Source organism: Eriocheir sinensis, chromosome 26 (genome assembly GCF_024679095.1).
Source record: "Eriocheir sinensis breed Jianghai 21 chromosome 26, ASM2467909v1, whole genome shotgun sequence".
Classification (NCBI taxonomy): Eukaryota; Metazoa; Arthropoda; class Malacostraca; order Decapoda; family Varunidae; genus Eriocheir; species Eriocheir sinensis.
Window position 1 is genome coordinate 1,064,986 of NC_066534.1, and position 22,605 is coordinate 1,087,590.

The 22,605-nt window shown below is 42.3% G+C and overlaps 1 protein-coding gene across 1 annotated transcript; it reads right to left on the minus strand.

Annotated features, from left to right (window-relative positions):
* Window positions 1-219: 219 nt before the first annotated feature.
* On the minus strand, window positions 220-22,429 carry LOC127003881 (H/ACA ribonucleoprotein complex subunit 4-like). Its single transcript, XM_050870987.1, has 4 exons — window positions 21,921-22,429; window positions 3,589-3,746; window positions 1,073-1,308; window positions 220-229 (listed from the first exon to the last, which is right to left on the minus strand). The coding sequence occupies exons 1-4, from the start codon at window positions 21,931-21,933 to the stop codon at window positions 220-222; spliced, it is 417 nt and encodes a 138-aa protein (XP_050726944.1). The 5' UTR covers window positions 21,934-22,429.
* Between the last annotated feature and the right edge of the window lie 176 nt (window positions 22,430-22,605).

The following is a 22,605-nucleotide window of genomic DNA, read 5'->3' on the forward strand; positions in this document are numbered from 1 at the left end:
TATACCTTTTATAGCCTGTAGCAGCTATAGGGCTCCCCGGCGCAGTTACTGACTCACTGCGTCACTGGTACTGGACACGAACTGAACGCGTTAGCGACGGGCCGAGGCCCGAAGGCCAACAGACGAGTTGCCGTCTAGTACCTCTCTCTCTCTCTCTCTCTCTCTCTCTCTCTCTCGTAAATAAAACTATTTTGTGTCGCAATCGTCCGGATATTCATATTAGTCTATTCTGAACAGAGGCAGTGGAATACATATTAGAATTTTAATAAAGTATGAAAAGGGAAAGAAACGGAAAAAATAACGTAATTTCGTACCGTACCGTACTTGACAAAAAATACCGTACCGTAATTTCGTACCGTACTTTTACCTTAAAACATACCATACCGTACCGTAATTCCGTACCATACCATACCGTACTGCCATCCTTGCTCTCCAGACACACGATAAGGCAGCCTAGAGATGAGTGACACGAGGAAGGAAGGAAAGTTTTGTTTAGTCGGAGAGAGACAGAAGGGGAAGGAATTATAGGAGAAGGGAACAGTTGGAAAGTTTGGTTTAGTGGGCGCAACATCTGTGGTCATATGCCAGAGAGAGACAGAAGGGGAAGGAATTATAGGAGAAGCGAACAGTTGGAAAGTTTGGTTTAGTGGACGCAACATCTGTGGTCATATGCTGGAGAGAGACAGAAGGGGAAGGAATTATAGGAGAAGGGAACAGTTGGAAAGTTTGGTTTAGTGGGCACAACATCTGTGGTCATATGCCGGAGAGAGACAGAAGGGGAAGGAATTATAGGAGAAGGGAACAGACCCCAGGAGACAGGACACAACCCCCGATTAATACCTGGCACACTGCTGGGTGGACAGGGACATAGAGTATCGGAAAAGCCGCCCAAATTTTTCCACTCCACCCGGGAATCGAACCCGGGGTCTCTCGATTGTGAGCTGAGTGTGCTAACCACTGCACCACGAAGCCGCTATATATATATCCAGGTGAAACTAACAACACCTTGCTCTGTATAGGCAAAAGAAGAGAAAATAGGCTGACAGACAAAAAGAAAAATAAGAGATGCCACAAGGCCCTCCATAACCCACCTGTCTCCTTGGGCTCCAGCGTCCCCGAGTGACTTATCTTCCCCAGGTCCAGGATACCCTTGACCCAGGACGCCACCTCTTGGGCCGAGCAGTTGGCGGGCTTGTCCAAGTTGATGAAGCCAGACTTGATGTACTCGGTGATGTCGCGCTTCAGTGGTGAGCACCCAGAGGTCAGCGGAGTGAGGTGGCAAGTCCGCACACTGAGCTTGTCGAAGTTCTGCGGGTGTGGAAGTATTACAGGTAACTCTCAGAATATATCGGGTGTATGGATGGAAGGGTTTTATATACGGGTAACTCTCAATTTACACGAGTTTGGTTTACGCGTTTTTGAAATAACGCATGGTCCAAAATCCAAATAAATGTTTAATTTACACATTTATTTCACTTATACGCGATATTTTATGGAGTGTCCACCAGATTCTCACGCAACTGGACTCACACGGCCACACAGCTGAGCTCAGTTCTTCCCGCGCGCCACTTGAACAACAATACAGTACCCACGCTACTCAACAACAACAGCAACACCCTCGCTGCTGTGCTACCACGAGGGGAAGGGCAGCCAGAGGAGGAACCACGAGAGGGAGAGGAGTCAGAGTGATACAGTAGGCAATAAAGGTACAAACCTACCTCTTGTTGGATTTACTACATTGTTTTGGATTTACGCCACCTCTTCAAGGACACAATATTCGTGTTAATCGAGAGTTACGTGTAGTTGTTCTGACAGTGCAACAAGACTTGGAGGTGTTAGAGAGAAAGGATTAAGACTGGGTCGAGCGAGTTGGAGGAGGATCATCGCAAGTTCAACCCCAAGAATGGGAGAAGATGGACTATGAATGAAGAAAAGGTAAAGGTATAGTTGAGGGCATACGCCGTAGCAACGCATGGCCTCGGTGCTCATCTCCGTAACATTGAGCCTGTGGTGGAGGGAGCCCATTACCCGGGACACAGGGCCAGTGTGACATCTGGGTTACCACAGTTTACCTTTCCCAGGTTTCCCCAGGTATCATTTATCCACCAGCCCCAGAGGGAGGATGAACAGCTGGGTGACCTCCACGCCGACTGCCCGGGCCGGGATTCAAACCCGGGCCCATGGAGTAGTAGGCAGGCGCGCTGACCACTAGACCACGAAGGTGCACATGAACGAAAAAGAAGAAAAATGGGAAGGAAAAAAAGGAAGGAAAAAAAGGAAGGAAAAAAAGGAAGGAAAAATAAGGAAGGAAAAAAAGGAAGGAAAAAAAAGGAAGGAAAAAAAGGAAGGAAAATAAAGGAAGGAAAAAATGAAGGAAAAAAAGAAAGGAAAAAAAGGAAGGAAAAAAGGAAGGAAAAAAAAGGAAGGAAAATAAGGAAGGAAAAAAAGGAAGGAAAATAAGGAAGGAAAAAAGGAAGGAAAAAAATGGAAGAAAAAAAAGGAAGAAAAAAATGGAAGGAAAAAAAGGAAGGAAAAAAAGGAAGGAAAAAATGGAAGGAAAAAAAGGAAGGAAAAAAAGGAAAGAAAAAAAGGAAGGAAAATAGGAAGGAAGGAAAAAATGAAGGAAAAAAAGGAAAGAAAAAAGGAAGGAAGGAAAAAAGGAAAAGAAAAAAAAGGAAGGAAAATAAAGGAAGGAAAAAAGGAAGGAAAAAAAGGAATGCAAAAAGGAATGAAAATAGGAAGGAAGGAAAAAAGGAAGGAAAAAAAATGAAGGAAAAAAAGGAAAGAAAAAAGGAAGGAAGGAAAAAAGGAAAAGAAAAAAAAAGGAAGGAAAAAAGGAAGGAAAAAAAATGAAGGAAAAAATGAAGGAAAAAAAGGAAGAAAAAAATGGAAGGAAAAAAAGGAAGAAAAAAAGGAAGGAAAAAAGGAAGGAAAATAAGAAGGAAAAACAAGGAAGGAAAAAATGGAAGGAAAAAAGGAAGGAAAAAAAAGGAAGGAAAACAGGAAGGAAAAAAAGGAAGGAAAAAAAAAGGAAGGAAAATAAAGGAAGGAAAAAAGGAAAAGAAAAAAAAAGGAAGGAAAAAAGGAAGGAAAAAAAAGGAAGGAAAAAATGAAGGAAAAAAAGGAAGAAAAAAATGGAAGGAAAAAAAGGAAGGAAAAAATGGAAGGAAAAAAAGGAAGGAAAAAAGGAAGGAAAATAAGAAGGAAAAACAAGGAAGGAAAAAATGGAAGGAAAAAAGGAAGGAAAAAAAAGGAAGGAAAAAAAAGGAAGGAAAAAAAGGAAGGAAAAAAAGGAAGGAAAAAAAGGAAGGAAAATAAGAAGGAAAAACAAGGAAGGAAAAAATGGAAGGAAAAAAGGAAGGAAAAAAAAAGAAGGAAAAAAAAGGAAGGAAAAAAAGGAAAAGAAAAAAAGGAAGGAAAAAAGGAAGGAAAAAAAAGGAAGGAAAAAATGGAAGGAAAAAAGGAAAGAAAAAAATGGAAGGAAAAAAAAGGAAGGAAAAAAGGAAGGAAAAAAAGGAAGGAAAAAAAAAATGGAAGGAAAATAAAGGAAGGAAAAAAATAAATAAAAAAGGAAAAAAAAAATCTCACCTTGAGCAGCAGCGGCCAGTGTGAGGCGTCGAGTGCCTCCACCTTGGCTTCGCTGGGCTTGATATGAAAGTCCAGTTCCTGTTGAAGCTCCCCGAGGGTCTTCATCTTCTCCTCGCCTCTACTCTCTTCACTCCTTTCCTCTCCGACAGCGGCCAAACCTGAAGAAGAGGCACATTTATTAGAAGTTGGAAAGTTTGGTTTAGTGGGCGCAACATCTGTGGTCATATGCCGGAGAGAGACAGAAGGGGAAGGAATTATAGGAGAAGGGAACAGTTGGAAAGTTTGGTTTAGTGGGCGCAACATCTGTGTTCATGTGCCGGAGAGAGACAGAAGGGGAAGGAATTATAGGAGAAGGGAAAAGTTGGAAAGTTTGGTTTAGTGGGCGCAACATCTGTGGTCATGTGCCGGAGAGAGACAGAAGGGGAAGGAATTATAGTAGGGAACAGTTGGAAAGTTTTGTTTAGTGGACGCAACATCTGTGGTCATATCCCGGAGAGAGACAGAAGGGGAAGGAATTACAGGAGAAGGAACAGTTGGAAAGTTTTGTTTAGTGGGCGCAACATCTGTGGTCATATGCGGAGAGAGACAGAAGGGAAGGAATTATAGGAGACGGAACAGTTGGAAAGTTTGGTTTAGTGGGCACAACATCTGTGGTCATATGCGGAGAGAGACAGAAGGGGAAGGAATTATAGAAGGAACAGTTGGAAAGTTTGGTTTAGTGGGCGCAACATCTGTGGTCATATGCGGAGAGAGACAGAAGGAAGGAATTATAGGAGAAGGGAAAAGTTGGAAAGTTTGGTTTAGTGGGCGCAACATCTGTGGTCATATGCAGGAGAGAGACAGAAGGTGACGGAAATATAGGAGTAGTGAACAGTTGGAAAGTTTGGTTTAGTGGGCGCAACATCTGTGGTCATATGCCGGAGAGAGACAGAAGGGGAAGGAATTATAGGAGAAGGGAAAAGTGATATTTATAAGTTGGAAAAGTTCGAAAGTTTCGTTTAGTTGGTGCAACATCTGTGGTCATATGACGGAGAGAGACAGAAGGGGAAGGATTTATAGAAGGGAAAAGTTGGAAAGTTTGGTTTAGTGGGCGCAACATCTGTGGTCATATACTGGAGAGACAGAAGGGGAAGGAATTATAGGAGAAGGGAAAAGTTGGAAAGTTTGGTTTAATGGGCGCAACATCTGTGGTCATATGCCGGAAAGAGACAGAAGGGGAAGGATTTATAGAAGGGAAAAGTTGGAAAGTTTTGTTTAGTGGGCGCAACATCTGTGATCATATGCCGGAGAGAGACAGAAGGAAAAGGAATTATAGAAGGGAAAAGTTGGAAAGTTTGGTTTAGTGGGCGCAACATCTGTGGTCATGTGCCGGAGAGAGACAGAAGGGGAAGGAAAAGTTTGGAAAGTTTGGTTTAGTGGGCAAAACATCTGTGGTCATATGCCAGAGAGAGACAGAAGGAGAAGGAAAAGTTTGGAAAGTTTGGTTTAGTGGGCACAACATCTGTGGTCATATGCCGGAGAGAGACAGAAGGGGAAGGAATTATAAGAGAAGGGAAAAGTTGGAAAGTTTGCTTTAGTGGGCGCAACATCTGTGGTCATGTGCCAGAAAGAGACAGAAGGGGAAGGAATTATAGGGGAAGGGATAAGTTGGAAAGTTTGGTTTAGTGGGCGCAACATCTGTGGTCATGTGCCGGAGAGAGACAGAAGGGGAAGGAAAAGTTTGGTTTAGTGGGCACAACATCTTTGGTCATATGCCAGAGAGAGACAAAAGGGGAAGGAATTATAGGAGAAGGGAAAAGTTGGAAAGTTTGGTTTAGTGGGCGCAACATCTGTGGTCATGTGCCGGAGAGAGACAGAAGGGGAAGGAATTATAGGAGAAGGGAAAAGTTGAAAAGTTTGGTTTAGTGGGCGCAACATCTGTGGTCATGTGCCGGAGAGAGACAGAAGGGGAAGGAATTATAGAAGGGAAAAGTTGGAAAGTTTGGCTTAGTAGGCGCAACATCTGTGGTCATATGCTGGAGAGAGACAGAAGGGGAAGGAAAAGTTTGGAAAGTTTGGTTTAGTGGGCGCAACATCTGTGGTCATATGCCGGAGAGAGACAGAAGGGAAAGGAATTATAGAAGGGAAAAAGTTGGAAAGTTTTGTTTAGTGGGCGCAACATCTGTGGTCATATGCTGGAGAGAGACAGAAGGGGAAGGAAAAGTTTGGAAAGTTTGGTTTAGTGGGGGCAACATCTGTGGTCATATGCCGGAGAGAGACAGAAGGGGAAGGAAAAGTTTGGAAAGTTTGGTATAGTGGGCGCAACATCTGTGGTCATATGCAGGAGAGAGACAGAAGGGGAAGGAAAAGTTTGGAAAGTTTGGTTTAGTGGGCGCAACATCTGTGGTCGTATGCCGGAGAGAGACAGAAGGGGATGGAAAAGTTTGGAAAGTTTGGTTTAGTGGGGGCAACATCTGTGGTCATGTGCCGGAGAGAGACAGAAGGGGAAGGAAAAGTTTGGAAAGTTTGGTTTAGTGGGCGCAACATCTGTGGTCATATGCCGGAGAGAGACAGAAGGGGAAGGAATTATAGGAGAAGGGAAAAGTGACATTTATTTGAAGTTTTTTCTTACAACAAAGGAGGCAGCTCAAGGGCACAAAAAAAAGGAAACAATAATAAAAAAAAGCCCGCTACTCGCTGCTCCTAAAAAAAGAATCAAGAGAGGTTGGAAAGTTTAGTTTAGTGGGCGCAACATCTGTGGTCATATGCCGGAGAGAGACAGAAGGGGAAGGAATTATAGGAGAATGAAAAAGTGATATTTATAAGTTGGAAAAGTTGGAAAGTTTCGTTTAGTCGGTGCAACATCTGTGGTCATATGCTGGAGAGAGACAGAAGGGGAAGGAATTATAGGAGAAGGGAAAAGTGACATTTATTAGAAGTTGGAAAGTTTGGTTTAGTCGGCACGACATCTGTGGTCATATGCCGAAGAGAGACAGAAGGGGAAGGAATTATAGGAGAAGGGAACAGACCCCAGGAGACGGGACACAACCCCCGATTAATACCTGGTACACTGCTTGGTGGACATGGGCGTTGGGTATCGGAAAAGCCGCCCAAATTTTTCCACTCCACCCAGGAATCGGTTGAGAGCCGAGTGTGCTAACCACTGCACCACGAAGCCCCCAAGAGGACAGGGAGAAGAAACTGATTCAAGAAAATGAAGAGCTGAAGAAGAAATTGGCAAAATATGAAAAATCAATGAAGGAAGGACTAGGAGTGGCAGGAAAGGAAAAGGAAAATCTGAAGGAAATAGTGAGCAAAAAGGAACACATTGTTAAAGAGGAAATGATGGGGGGAATAAAGACTTGGAAGGTGGAAAATGAAAAAGCAAATGTAGTCCTCAAAGAAGTGATTGAACAGCTGAAAGAAAACAAGGAAAACGTAGAGAAGGAGGTGATTAAGGCTTTGAAGAAACACGAAGAATTAGCAAGAGATGTGGCTGATAAGAAGAAGAGAGTAGTACGTAATACATATTTGGCATGAAGGAAAAGAATATAACGCACAGACCAAGAAGGGAAAAGGAAGAACTGAAATCGGCAAAAGACTTACTTAAGAACTAAAATGATGAAGAACTGCAAAACCTTGAGGAGGAAAAGTTGGAAAGTTTGGTTTAGTGGGCGCAACACCTATGGTCATATGCCGGAGAGAGACAGAAGGGGAAGGAATTATAGGAGAAGGGAACAGACCCCAGGAGACGGGACACAACCCCCTGATTAATGCCTGGTACACTGCTGGGTGGACAGGGGCGTAGGGTATCGGAAAAGCCGCCCAAATTTTTCCACTCCGCCCGGGAATCGAACCCGGGCTCTCTCGGTTGTGAGCCGAGTGTGCTAACCACTGCACCATGAAGCCCCCTACCTTGAAGAGGAAGAGGAAGAAATCAATAGGATGGGCCCTTACACAGAACGAAAAACAAGGCCAGTTAAATTGAGATTGAGATCGCAGAAAGCAACAGAGGAAATTTTGTACAGAAGAACTAAGTTAACCCTTCAACGCTTGAATTATTTTCTCACTGATAAAAAAATGATCTGACACTTTCTTCATGTTCATTTTGTTGCATAGTTGACATGTAGATATTTTTTTTTATAAATATTTCAATATTCATGGATTTTTTTCAATTGTGACAAAAACGTCACACTCATCCTTTGTGCATTTAAGTTTAAGTCATTGAAGTCTCTCTCTCTCTCTCTCTCTCTCTCTCTCTCTCTCTCTCTCTCTCTCTCTCTCTCTCTCTCTCTTTCTCTCTCTCTCTCTCTTTATAATACACATACATATATATATATATGTGTGTGTGTGTGTGTGTGTGTATGTATATATAAATACATGTGTTTGTATGTGATATTTATTCATAATCAAGTAGTTTATATAAGCACGGAGGCGGTGGCTGAGTCGGCAGAGTGACGGTGCCGCGTTCAGGAGGACGCAAGTTCAATCCCCGGCCGGTGCCACCAAGCTGGGATTTTTCAGCCGCCGCCGAGTGGCTTAAAACTACCCACATGCTGTCCTGAAGACCACCCATCAACCAGGACTCTAGATTCTAGGATTAAAGATGAGCTCCGGGAGGGCAGCATGAGCCAATGCAAGATGGCGCCACTATAAACACTCGCCTGCACCAGAACGGGCTGGGCTGGGAAGAAGCCTTGGGCCGACCATCAGGCCCCACCGGGAAGAAGCCTTGGGCCGACCATCAGGCCCCACCGGGAAGAAGCCTACCGGCGCAATAGGCAGCGACGTAAAAAAATAAATAAAATAAAAAAATAAAAATCAGGTGCATCCTCATAAGTCATCATGTGGCCGCCTGAGATCCTTGCCATCATCCTGACTCACGGCATTGCGCTCCAGAGTTCACTGTACGCCGTAGAATCGAATGGAATCCAACTTTGCATAACGTGTATTTTTACTTGTGAAGGACTTCGGCCTTCACAAGTAAAAATACACGTTATGCCAAAGTCAACAAAGTTACGTTTGAATAGGTAACCTAAGTGCGACTTGAGAAATGTGAATGAGTTACTGCTTTTATACCTTTATTTTCACCAAAGGTTTGGCAACTACTACAAATTAATTGAAGCAAAATACTGACCAATGATTGAGAGAAATGGAAGAAATAATCAGCACGCATCAACGCGTCACCCCTTGCTGACAAAGAGAGTAACTTGAGATGCCAAATACCACTTATAATCTGCGTGACGATCCCGTAGCACCCGGCGGTGAGTTGATCAGGTCTACGGTCTTAACATGCCATCCACTTACTCCAAACGTAACAAAATCATTACCGTCGTCGCTTTCGGGTTAAGGGAAATAGAAGGATGTAAGAAAAATATATAAAAAAGAAAAATGAAGAAGAAATTGAAGAGATGGAATGAACTTCTAGCAGAGGCAAAGGAAAGGAATAATGCAAGACTTGAAGCGGAAAAAAAAAGAGGTATTTTTTGGAGAGTTCTGGGAGACAGGGTAAAGGGGTAGAAGGAACCTTGTGTCCTTCAATGCCTCAAAAACTCAATTTCTCCACCTATCAACCCGACACAATCTTCCAAACACCTATCCTCTATTCTTCGACAACACTCAGCTGTCACCTTCTTCAACACTAAACATCCTCGGTCTATCCTTAACTCAAAATCTTAACTGGAAACTTCACATCTCCTCTCTCACTAAATCAGCTTCCTCGAGGTTGGGCGTTCTGTATCATCTCTCTCTCTCTCTCTCTCTCTCTCTCTCTCACATTCTTCCTTTCTCATTCTTTCTCTCATAACGAGTCTCCCTCATTCTCTCATTTTTATTCTTTAATTCTCATTCTCATTGATATTTCCCCTCATTTTCAATCTCTCTCTCTCTCTCTCTCTCTCTCTCTCTCTCTCTCTCTCTCTCTCTCTCTCTCTTACCGGAGTTATCTTGTATTATTTATTCCACTCCTGTAAGCCTTTTTTTTCATCTCTGGTGATCAAGCCATCTCCACCACTCCACAGCCATTTCTCTCCCTAAAAACATGTAGCCAACCCCTCTCAGTAATTGCTGCATGATCTGAATGTTGCATTTTCTCCATTTACTGGTTAATATACCTTTAACAATGACATGCATGATTGTGTAACACGGTTGGTTGATGTTGAGTCAAATATAGACAATTAAAAACAAAAGAACATAGGGAAACTGCAACAGGCAACAGGGCAGCTCCAGCAGAATCCCCCGGCCACTACTCCCACAGACCACTTCTTCTTTTGACCTGTGACGCTTAGTATCGCTTCTTAGGACCGTTTACCAAGCCACATGTTTTCATTTGTTGCTTGTTATTGTTGCTGCTGATGATGGTGAGTAATACCGTCGTCCTTCGGTGAAATCTACCGTAGCTTATGCCCCGTTCACACTGTGCCACGACTACCCACGACTCTAGGGTACACGAGGTCTTGGGTTCTCACCTGGTATTCTCACCTGGTAGGGCCATACCAACTGGCAACCAGCCTAGACTGGGCAGGGAAGGCCAGGCCCAAAAGCAATAGTCAGACACTCCAGTCAGGCGAGCAGGCAGCATTATAGATACAATTGACATAGTGACTGGTTGAGTGTGTCTTCCAATCAAAATAAACTTCAGCTTTACGTAATGACAGACTTGAACAGTAGAACTGAAAGTTATAGAAGGTACAGTTAGCAAAGGGTAATTAAAAGGAGGAGACTTCAGCACTCAAAAGTAGTTGTAGCTTAGACTTAAAAGTTGACAGGCTTGGAGCATTAACCACATCAGAGGGCAAGGAGTTCCAACGCTGAATCACCCGACAAGAGAAAAATCGCCCACGAGCTTCCATTTCTGTGTGCTGCATCAGGATCTTGAATTGGTGGCCTCTAGTGCCCACTGGTGGGGACAGTGTGAAAACATCAGAAGGTTGAATAGACCATGGAATATTTTGTAGCAGTAGATCATGTCTTGTCTAAAGCATTCTACCTTTGACTGAAAAAAGGTTAAGCCTGGCCAGTCTATCAGCATACGAGAGATCATTTAGCCCATCAAAGTGTTTGGTCCACCTACGTTGCACGGATTCCAACAATTTCAGATCTCCCTGATAACCCGAGTTCCACACAGGGGAAGCAAAATCTAGAACAGGTCTAGCCTCAGAGATATACAGGGAGGACAGGAACTTACCTGAGCGGCAGACAGTGGACCTCAGTAGGTTTGTTGCGACACCTCCAGCCTTTGTAACAGTACTTCTGATATGTTGGTGAAATTTCAATTTGTTGTCTACAATCACACTAAGGTCTTTGTGTGTAGAACAGCGGTTGATTGGTGAACCATCAAGTGTGTATAGAGGATGAAGATTGTCTATCATCACATGGTGTAGTCTAGCAAAGCGGAGGTGGACACATTTGTTAGAGGAGAATCTATGCCCCCAGGAGAAGGCGGTGGCTGACAGCATATCAATACTATTTTGCATTTCATGTGAGGCTTGATCAGAATTAGATAAAGGAGCTAAATGGAGGTAAAGTTTAAGATCATCCGCAAACATTTTGTACTCACATTGGAGTTGAGAACAAGTGTGGTTAATGAAGATAAGAAACAGGAGTGGTCCAAGAACGGAGCCTTGTGGAACACCACTTAGAACTGGCTTAGGAGAACTTACACAACCATTGATAGAGACCCTCATGGTGCGACCAACAAGGAAGCTGATGATCCATTGTAAAAGATTCCCAGAGATCCCAATAGAGATTAACTTATCTACCAGTACCTGGTGGTGAACACGGTCGAACGCCTTGACAAAATCAAATAGAATCAATTCCACCACGTGACCCCGGTCGTACCAGTATGTTACATAGTCGTAAGTGAGTAGGAGCTGATCTGACACAGATCTGTTTGGCCTGAAGCCAAACTGGTGTTTGTCAAACAATAAGTGATCTTCAATGAATCCAAAAAGAGACTTGCAGATAATGCGCTCCATAGTTTTGCAGGGTATGGGATTGAGGCTGATGGGTCTGTAGTTTAGGGGATCACTACGAGGCCCTTTCTTATAGATGGGGGATACATGGGAAAGTTTCCACAATTGAGGAAAGGAGCCCGAGGCCATTGACATATTGAAAAGGATAGCCATGGGGTAGGCAAGTTCAAGAGCACATTCCTTAAGTAGCCGAGGGTGGAGGCCATCTGGTCCCACAGCACTGTCAGCATTGAGAGTTTTTAAGTGGGATTCAACATCTCTTGGTGAGAACTGGACATGTGATATATTACCGTTACACACTTGGTGGAGAAATACATTGTTGGAAGACTCCACAACAAATACAGAGGCAAAAGCTTTGGCAAATGAATCTGCCATACAATCTGGGTCATCCGTTAGATTTCCATTTATCATAAGGGGGCCAACTTTAGGACGATCAACTTTTCTGTTCCTGATGTAGGAGTGGAACAGCTTAGGTTTACCAGAGCGGAGCTGGATGAGCCTGTCCTCATAGTTGATTTGAGCGGTTAGGACAGAAGCCCTTAGAATAGCATTGGTCTCATTAAACTTGAATAGCTTTTGTAGCGTGAGGTAAGACTGTCTACCGTGAGCTTGTCGTAAGTGTTTGTATTCCATCCAAAGTTTGCTGCGTTGTTTAAATAGATTACGAGGAATATCTCTACTCCAAGGTGGACACTTACTCCGAGGCCTCTTTATAGGGATGAATTGGATCAGGGTGTTGGATAAAAGGCATTAGCAGTGTCAACATAGAGATGCATTAGTTCGTAGTCCCAATCAGCTTGGTGAAGAGCATTGCAGATCTCACCATATTTACCCCTGGCCCAGTCCAATAGAGGAGCACCAACCCTACCATGAGTGTCTTCTCCTTGATAGAGATATGCTATTTTAACAAGAGCATGGCCACAATTAGGAAAAGGAGGAAATATGTTGATATCTTGAATACGGTCATCTTCAGTGGTAAGGATTAAATCCAAAATGTTTCCTGACTTAATAAAAGTTGGTTCTAGAACCCAATGATGGAGACCCAAAGTTTGGAATAGGTTAAGAAACATGATGTCACAAGCAGTAACGTTATGGTCTGGCACCACATCATTCCAAGAGATGGAGGGCAGATTGAAGTCACCCATAATTACCTATGAATTCTTTACCGACGCAGATATTTGATATGAATTCAATAAGGGCACTGTTGTCTTCCTGTGTGTAGGATGGAGGACAGTAAACTGTTAGGATATACAAATCCAACGTAGGCAGACAAAGTTAAGGTGTTGGGAAAGGAGCCAGCGTCGTTAAACTTGTAAACCTTGATCATAATCATTACAAAATAGAGAATAGCCATCAATATTAACAACCGAATCCTTTATAACTGGTTGCAGCCGTGTCTCTGAGACTGAAAATGTGGCTGTATTCTCCTCATGACAAAACTTATTTACATAAAAAACTTTATTGGATGAGCTATTTAAATTGGAAAGTGCAACATTAAAAACTTTAGAACAAAGGATGTGAATATTGGATAACGCTGGTGGAGCTAGGTTTTTGCAGTAAGACCAGCAGTGTGGCCGTTACTTGCTGGTGATAGTTTTACTCTACGGGCTCCTTCCGGGGCCATAACTCCATCAATAGCTCCACCACCGTCACTACTGACATCCTTGGGCAGCATATTTTGGGGCTGAGCACCGCTGTTAGAGTCCTGCCTGCGAGAGGACAGACGTTCTTTAAGAACTGCCCGTTGTTTGAATGTCATGTCTCTAGTGATGTACACTTTATCAAAATTAGAATTTTTAAGTCTCTTCGCCGCATCCAGCAAGTCACGTCTAGCAGCAGTATCCTTGATCTTAGCACGACATAGGTCAGACTTAATGGGCGCAATTTCCTCCAAAACGATATATTTCCCAACACCAAAAAGAAAAGACACCACATCCCCAAACTTCTGAGAGAGGGATTCAACATCTGAGCCCAAACCACGGATGATCAGAGTCAGCTCTTTTCTCTCTTTCTCTGATTTCCACTGCCTCCTTATGCAAGATATTCCTAATTTCTGTGGGGCTAGGCATTGAAACAGAACCGGGAGCTGAGTGGCTGGCCCTGAACCTGATCTAAGTACTCTGATCTCATCAGACAGCTTGGCAACTGGGTAACAGGACGATTCGACGGCGGTGCAATTCGACGACATCGTCGATCCGCCCAAAATCACGTCCCCGTCGAAACGCCCCGGAATTTTCCGTCGAATCATCCACATAACATAATATTATAATCACCTAACAAAATACTATCATAATAAAATATGACATATAACGTATGTTTAAAATATGACGTATATGTTTCTGATTCGTGAATCAGAAACAGTATACTGTGTGTACGTCTCACTCAGGCGCAAAAATGAAACTATTCATCAGTCAATACTTTGTTCAAATCAATACGGTTCAGGTTCATGATTCAGGTTTCCTATACCTTGTAATGGGTTCAGACCCTTATGATTATTGTCTGTCTCAGTCTCACTCTCCAAGCTGGCTAAAGAGGGTGTACACACTGACGTCTCTCCCTATTCCAGCTCTCAAATCACCTAAATTCTGGTATTTCATTAACTTTATAGTATTATTGTGAGGGAAGATTTTAACGAAATTAGAAATTAACACTTGCTTACTGAAGTTACCATACTGGACGCTACAGAGCTACTACTTGTTTGACATAATTATGGTATCAAGGATGATCACGAGGAAGCTGCACATGGACAGGTATCATATATCTTTCGCTTTCGGCAACATCAAGTGATTGGCAACTTTTGGTCTTGTGTTTTTATCTCCTTCCATTACTTTGCATTTTTTAAGTTGTGTTCTTGTATTGCTTGTAGGGTTGTTCCTTACCCATGCATCACCTGCCGAAGGGAAGTTCGACCTAAGCAGCAAGCCCTCCAGTGTGATGTGTGTGAACAGTGGCAGCATCGGACCTGCCACACTGGCATTTCCCAGGAGGAATACAGACAAGCCGTGCAGTCAAAGATCGACATACAGTGGACTTGCACAGGATGTGGTGATATCTCCGATGTACCCACTACCACTTCACTATCACAACCAATAACACCCACCACCGCTTCACTATTACAACCAGAAACACCCACTACCACTTCAATAACACAACCAGAAACACCAGCTAACACTTCAATAACACAACCAGAAACATCAGCTACCACTTCACTAATACTATCAGAAACTACCACCCCACTAACACAACCAGAAACACCAGCACCAGTTACACTTCCCTCTACCAGCACACCTGTTGCATCACTACCTCGACTTGTCTCATCAATGTATGACTCCTCTGGTTCTGACTCAGAGTCACTCTCAGGTTCCCTACCAATAACCCACTTATCCTCCATACCATCATATCTGAATGCAGAGTTTTCACCAGATGCCAACTCTTTTCCTTCCTCCCCACCTCCAACAGCATCACCAACATCGATGGAACTTCGTCCTACTTCTCCTGATGTAAATGATATCGAAGACCACCCAGTAATGTCATTCATTCACCCATCCTTGCATGAAGAGTCAAACCTGGAACCTACTACTCCTATTCCAGATGAGATACTACCAGAATCTGATGAAGCAGAGTTTACTATCGTAGTTGGAGGATCAAAGCGTGGAGGAGACATCCTTTTAAGTCGTGGTTACTCTTATAACAAGGATGGCAAGGTTAATAAGAAAGGTGACCAACGTTGGAGGTGTACTGTCCGCAACAAGTCTGTGTACTGCCTTGCTTCTATCACCCAGCATGGCGAAACTTTCAAGAGAGGGCCTCATCCTCATAGATGTTCTCCAAGAGACTGTGCCCTGCCTGCTGCCAGCATCAAGGCCTATGTGCGACAACAAGGAAAAGAGCGCCCATTCACCTCAGGATCGACCCTTACTAAAGAAGCAGTACACAAACACCTACCAGCTGATGCTCCTGTGTCCAGCATGCCAAAGATGTCCTCTATTGTCCGCACCACCAATCGTCTACGCCAGGCAAGGAGACCAAAACAGCCGAAGGATCTGAATTTCACTTGGGTAACAGAAGAACTACCTGACAATTTTGTACAGCATGACATGGTAGTAGGATCTGCCCGCCATGTGATCATGTTCACTGCCCTGCTTCTTTCACTTCTTTCAAAGGCAAAGACATGGTATGTGGATGCAACTTTCAAGGCAGTCCAGCGACCATTCCAGCAGTTGTGGAGCATCCACAGTTTCATACGGCAAGGTGACAACATGAAGCAGGTGCCTCTTGTAAATGTCTTGATGTCACGCAGAAGTAAAGAGGATTACATAAAGATTTTGAATTACATAAGGAAAGAGTTGCCAATAATTCAGTGAAGAGAGTTGTAATGGATTTCGAGTCTGCTGTGTGGGGAGCCTTCCAGAATGCAAAACCCGATGTCACCCTTACTGGATGCTGCTTTCATTGGACCCAGGCAGTATGGAAAAAGATAAACGAATTAGGATTAGCACCATCATACCGTGTAAAGAAGAACACAAGTAGGTTCCTACGACAAATCCTGTGTCTTCCATTCTTACCAGCAGAGCAGATTCGATCTACATTCAATGAGTTTAGAAATTTATTAGTAGAGTCACACAGTCGCTCTACATAGTTTATTAGAATACATAGAGGACACTTGGATAGAAGGATGTTTGTGGACACCCAATAGCTGGTCAGTCTTTGGCTTAACAATTAGGACGAATAACGATATTGAGGGATGGCATAATAATTTAAACATCTTATGCAGCAAATATCAGAATGTTAATGTGTACGAGCTGATAGCAGTTTTGTATGAAGAGTCTAAGCTTGTTGATATCCAGTGTCTGTTAGTATCAGAGGGCAAGCTGCAAAGATACCAAAGAAAAATATACAAGAATTACCAGAAAAACATTTTTGACATATGGGAAGCGTACAAAGATGGCCAGCTACAGCCTCAAGAGTTACTGCGCCGTGTCTCCCAGTATCACCATCCTCAAATTAGGTCAGCAGATGAAAATATGGAAAATTAATGAATTTTTTAAGTGTAGGCTATATATAAGCTATCTTTTAATAAATGTGCAATAAATATTTTATCCATGTGTTACCTGAATAATGACAAATAAAGTCCTGTATACCGTTAATCCTAATGTTTATTTTATTTTAGCTATCCTAATTTAGCCACGTCTGGTTTATATCTTTATTATTGTACAATAAAATATTTTAAACACATACTTACAGATACTTACAGAAGACCTCCTGGAAGAGGCTTACGCCTGTGACTCCAGATCTACGTTAACAACTTGTGGCAGTGTGTGGTGGATGATTTGAGCCTTGTAATTATATTTCAAATCTTGGTTAGCCCAGAATTTATCGAGTCTGGATTCAAACTGAATCACTGTTGTTACCGCCACCACCCACTCAGGCAGTTGATTCCAATTACTCACTACTCTACTTGGGAAAGCATACTTCCTTACATCCAACCGTGATCTTGACTTAAACAGTTTCAATGAATTTCCCCTACTCCTGCTTTCTTCTCTAAGTTTCAATATTCCTCTGGCACATGCATCATCATATTTCCCAGTGAGTATCTTATAGGTCTCAATTAGATCTCCCCTTGCTCTTCTATATGCCAGTGTGGGCAGTCTCAGCTTCCTCAGTCTCTCTTCGTAGGAAAGTCCCTTGAGTTCAGGCACCATCCTAGTAGCCCTTCGCTGAACGTTTTCCACAATTTCAATGTCTTTCACCAAGTAAGGACTCCATACTTGGTTGGCGTATTCAATGTGTGGTCTTACCAGTGCCTTAAACAAGGATTTAAATATTTCAGAATCCAATGAAACAAAAGTTCTTCTAATTATTCCCACTAAATTATTGGCTTTATTTACTTTTTCTACTAGATGGTCAGCACAACTTAGTTTATTGTTTATAATGACACCCACATCTTTCTCTGTAGTAATCCTCATTAACTGTTTCTCCATGTGATATCCTTGATCTTCAACAGATGTTCTTCCTATTCTCATGTATTTGCATTTGTCTGGATGAAATCTTAATATCCATTTTTCTCTCCATGAATATAAGTCTAACACATCTTGCTGCAACTTCCGACAGTCATCTTCTTCTTTAATGCATCTAAAGATCTTAGTATCATCCGCATACATATATACTTCACTATCATTTGATATTTTATCAGGGAGATCATTTATGAATATTACAAACAGCAATGGCCCGAGAACAGACCCCTGCGGCACTCCACTTATCACTGGCTTCCAACTTGACATTTCCCCCTTCACCACCACTCTTTGTTTTCTCTGTGTTAGAAAAGCTGTAATCAATTACTGGTACTCTTTTCCAACTCCATAACTCTTAATTTTACTTATAAGCCTTTTATGTGCCACTCTATCAAATGCCTTCATAAAATCGCAATATATTACATCAATTGCATAACCATCATCAATAGTTTCAGTCCACTTGTCCATAACTTTTATGAGTTGGAGCACCGTTGACCGTCCCGGGATAAATCCATATTGTTTTTCACTAAACAAATTATATGATCTCATGTGCGTCATTATCTCCTCCCTTATTATAGTCTCAAAAATCTTACATATGACACTTGTCAAGCTGACTGGTCTATAGTTTTCTGGGATACACTTGGCACCCTTTTTATATATGGGAGTAATATGTGCAATGAGCCAATCCTGAGGGAGTTCCTTGTGTGTAAAGGAGTATTGATAAAGTATTTCTAAGGGCACTAATAGTTGTTCCATAGCCTCCTTTATGATTCTAGGGTGTATCCCATCAGGTCCAGGTGATTTATGCTTTTTTAGATTTTCAATGATCTTTTAATTTTTACTTTAGTAATTTCTAGATTAGTCAAGGGTGGTATACTCTTCACTTCACAGTCTGGCACTTAGCCTTTTGGCTCTTACACAAAGACTTTTGAAAATTGTTCTGCTAAAATTTCAACTTTCTCCGATTCATTTTCAGTTTTACCATCTTCAGCAATGCCCTTTTGTAAGTCAGGAATCCTGGGTTTACTTTTTACCTTACTTTGGACATATTTCCAAAATACTTTGGGATTCTCTTTTACGTTTTTAGCTATTTCTTTTTCCTTAACCTTCACAGCATTTCGTGTTTCTTTTCTGATTTGATTGTTCAGTCTCCTGTACTCTTTCTCGGTCTCCATATACATTGTCCTGCTGAATGCATTCAAATTCCCTTTTAAAGATTTCATTCTCATCCATAACCTCTTCTTTTTATCTTAGACCACAATTTCTTGTTCATTTGTAAATTTTCATTTGTCCTCTTCCTGTATTGCTTAAAATTCCCTATCCTTCTTGTAGGCACACTCTTTTCTATTGCAACATGTAACTTTGACTTGAATTTACTCCACATTTCTTCTATATTAGTAGCATCAGATAAGTATTCCTTCCAGTCTATCTCCAGTTCCCTTCTCAACAACTCATAATCGGCTGTTTCATACAAATAAATTGTCTTCTTTTCTTGAGCCAGAGTCTCCTCCATGTCACACACAGCGTGAATCACGGCATGGTCACTTCTCCCCAAAGGATTCTCAATCATAACTTCTTCCACAATTGACTCTTCATTAGTGAAGAACAAGTCCAGAGTGTTACCCATATGTTCTCCTCTCATCCTGGTAACATCCTTCACATGTTGCATCAAAAAGCAATCATGCACCTTCTCCATGAATGTAGTTCCAAAATCATTTATTCCAGTGTTAGTGGTGTAATTTTCCCAATTTATTTTGGCAAATTAAAATCCCCAGTTATAATCTTATAAGTTGCTTTCATCTCATTCATCTCTTGAAACAGGTCTAGAAGCAAATGATTGTTTCTCTACAGGCTGTTTGGACTCCTGTATATTAATGTTAAAATTATCTTTTCTCCTTGAAGCACAATTTCCAAACAGCAATATTCACAAAAATTTGAGACTAAATCAACCTTGTTATATGTGATACCATTTTTCACATATATCAGTAGACCTCTGCCAACATTACCAAAGATATTAGTTTCCTCTATCTCATATCCATCAATATTATATTCTACTATATTTCTCTTGTATCTAAAATGCTTTGGTTTAACTTCAGATAAAGCAATCACACTTGGTTTTTCACTCATGGTATCCAGTAATAACTTCAATTCCAAAATCTTATCACCAGTATATACATCCACATTTGTAAACATAACAATAAACTTACTATTTACATTTTTTACACCACCAACCCCTAGTGTACCAACATTATCTTCTACACTGGCTGTGACCCTTGCTCCTCCACCTTGACAACTCTTCTGTTCCAGGGTGGACCTCTGACCACATGCTTCCCCTTCCCTGTCTCCGTTAAGTTTTTTGCTTTTTCCAACAAGTCCTGATCCAATTGTCTTTCCCTCCTGGTTAAGTCATAGGCCACTCTAAAGTTCTTCAAGTTGTCATCCTTGGCCAATTCTTTAACGTTTCTAAATAAATCATTTCTCACTTCTGGATCAGTCAACACAGTTAGGACGGGCCTTCCTCTGCCTTCCTTCTTTTTCCCGAGCCTTACCACTCTTGCCATCTTCTCTTCATGAATCCCACATGCATTCAAAATTTGTTTCATAATCTGTCTGTCATGTTTAATTCTTTCCTGAAACATACTTGAGTCACACTCTGGAACATTGTATACCACAATGTTATTTTCCCTCTTCTTCTTATCATTTAGTTCCTCAAATACTGTATTCATATCCATTTCTTTCTGTATTCCCTGAGACACCTGATGTTCCCCATATGTCCTCTCTCCTTCCTTCATCTCTTTTTTGGTTGACTCCTTCTAGTCTGATAAATTCATTTCAACTCTTTCCATCTGTGAACTCAAATCTTGCATACTCTCCTTGTCTGTCATTACCCTGGCCTCCAGAACCCCCACCCTACCAGTAACATTATCAAGAACTTCTTTATCCACTTTGACTGCTTCACGTATCTCCTGAACCTCAACCTGGATTATCTCCTGTTTCTCAATTAAATCTGCTTGTGTCTTCTCCAGCTTTTCTATATATGATTTTAGTTTGGCACATCCTTTCTTGCAGGAAATACAATGCCAAGTAAATTGAGATCCAGCCTCTTCTTCCACCATAAACTTATAAACATCTGGTGGTATTTTTTCACACTTAGCATGGTACCATGTCTCACATATATCACATAAAATTGCCATATCCTTTTCTCTTACCATTTTACTGCATCTCCCACACACATCCCCTGTACTTTCCTTCCTTTCCTCTTCAGATATTTCTGTTGTTGTTCTGCCTGCAGGTTTCCTCTCAGTCCCACCATCCATTCGTTTATTCTCCATGTTTCTCTTTGTTTACCACTCAGATTACAATTTTAAAGACCTTATTTCAAGAGCTCACGGACGGCACGTCCACCACACACCACGCCACGTCACGTCTGAATAATGATAAATAGTATATGAATAATTATGTAACGTGAATGGACCGTCGAATCGCCCAAGATTATTCGACTGGAAAATATCCACACCGTCGATTCGTCCAAGACAGACCGTCGAATTGTACTTCCGTCGAAACGTCCTGTATTCGGCAACTGCACTACTTAAGCCTTTAACTGTTTCAAAGAGTTGAGCTAGATCATTGCAACTAGGTTGTTTTTGACTACGTCCTAGTCAACAGGAAGTACAGACATAACATACACCTTGGGCGGAAAATTCTACAACATTCTTGAAGGCTTTGAATGGAAGGCCTGAACACTTTTGAGCACCATGAGTCCAGGTCAGGCAATGCTCACACTCATCACCAATGTTTACACCACAGGTACCACAGGGAAAAGTTTATCACCACGGCCGGGTGACGAAACAATCCCACAGTGCTGCCTGCTGCGCCAGTGTCATGGCCCGATCCCGGGGCACTGCGGGTCCCATAGCCAGTTACCTGCTTACCAGTCATGTCAGCCAGTTACCGGTTGGGCTGAGCAAACTACCGGTGTTCAGCAAGAATGTTGAAGAAGAGAAGTGGAGGCAGGCCAGCTGAGTTCAAATGTGTTGAGAGAGAGCAGGCACGTCCTCCCGCGGCGGCGGCGTGTGGGTGTTGATGTGAAAGGGTCGGGCATGTCTTGAAAGAGGTCTTGTCCCAGTCCCAGACAGTCGGCAAGACACCAAGACCCCAATAAAACCTTCCCCCCTTCTTGGACCGTGGGACCCAACTTGTCAAATGGAAAAGTCGCTGGGTTGTCGTGGCCCAGAGGCGGCACAGTGTGAACGGGGCTTTACCGAGGCCAGCCATGCTCTCCTGCACCCTCATCACACTGCACCACCGCCTCAGCCAGCCACCCTCAACTCATACTGATCCTAATGACACAACGAGTCGCCCAACTTACCGCGTTCTGCCATGTTGGAGAGGACTCAGCAGGCGAACACGTGGTGGGCCGCCAGCGTAATTTTCCTTCCTGTCCACTTCCGTCCTTCTCGTGGTCTTCTTCTTCTTCTTTTGACCTGTGACGCTTTGTATCTTCCTTTCGTTCCTCTTTTCTTCTTTTTCACTTACACTTTTCAGTACTGCGTCACTTTGTTAAGCACTTCATCCTGAGTGAGTTGTCGGTAGTCGGGAGTCTTGCCTTTATAACGGCACTCCCTCATGTAACTTTTTCCGGGTCTGTCTTTCTCGGTCTGGGTCTTTTGAGTTTCCAAATTTCTTGACATCTCCTCTTCCTTTCTTTTCTTTTCTCTTTTTTGCCAAATTTTATATAGTTTGAATGGCATGCTCCGATCCCTTCTCCTTTGTTGTTTACTTGCAACAATAAACAATCAATCAATCAGGTAAAATGTATTAGAAAACCATTGCATATTAATCTTGTCACTCATTCACAGTCAGATTTTGCGCTTTTTGTATTGCTAAGGATATGTAATTGAATTATAAGCAGATGTTGAGTTGGCAAAGAGTATACATACCTCGAGATCAAGGCCTTATTTATTTATTATTTTTTTATCACTTGTCCCCTACCATTGTATCTTTCTAGTTTCCTGGTGCTACCTCCACATGTATCCTTAATTGTATAATGTACT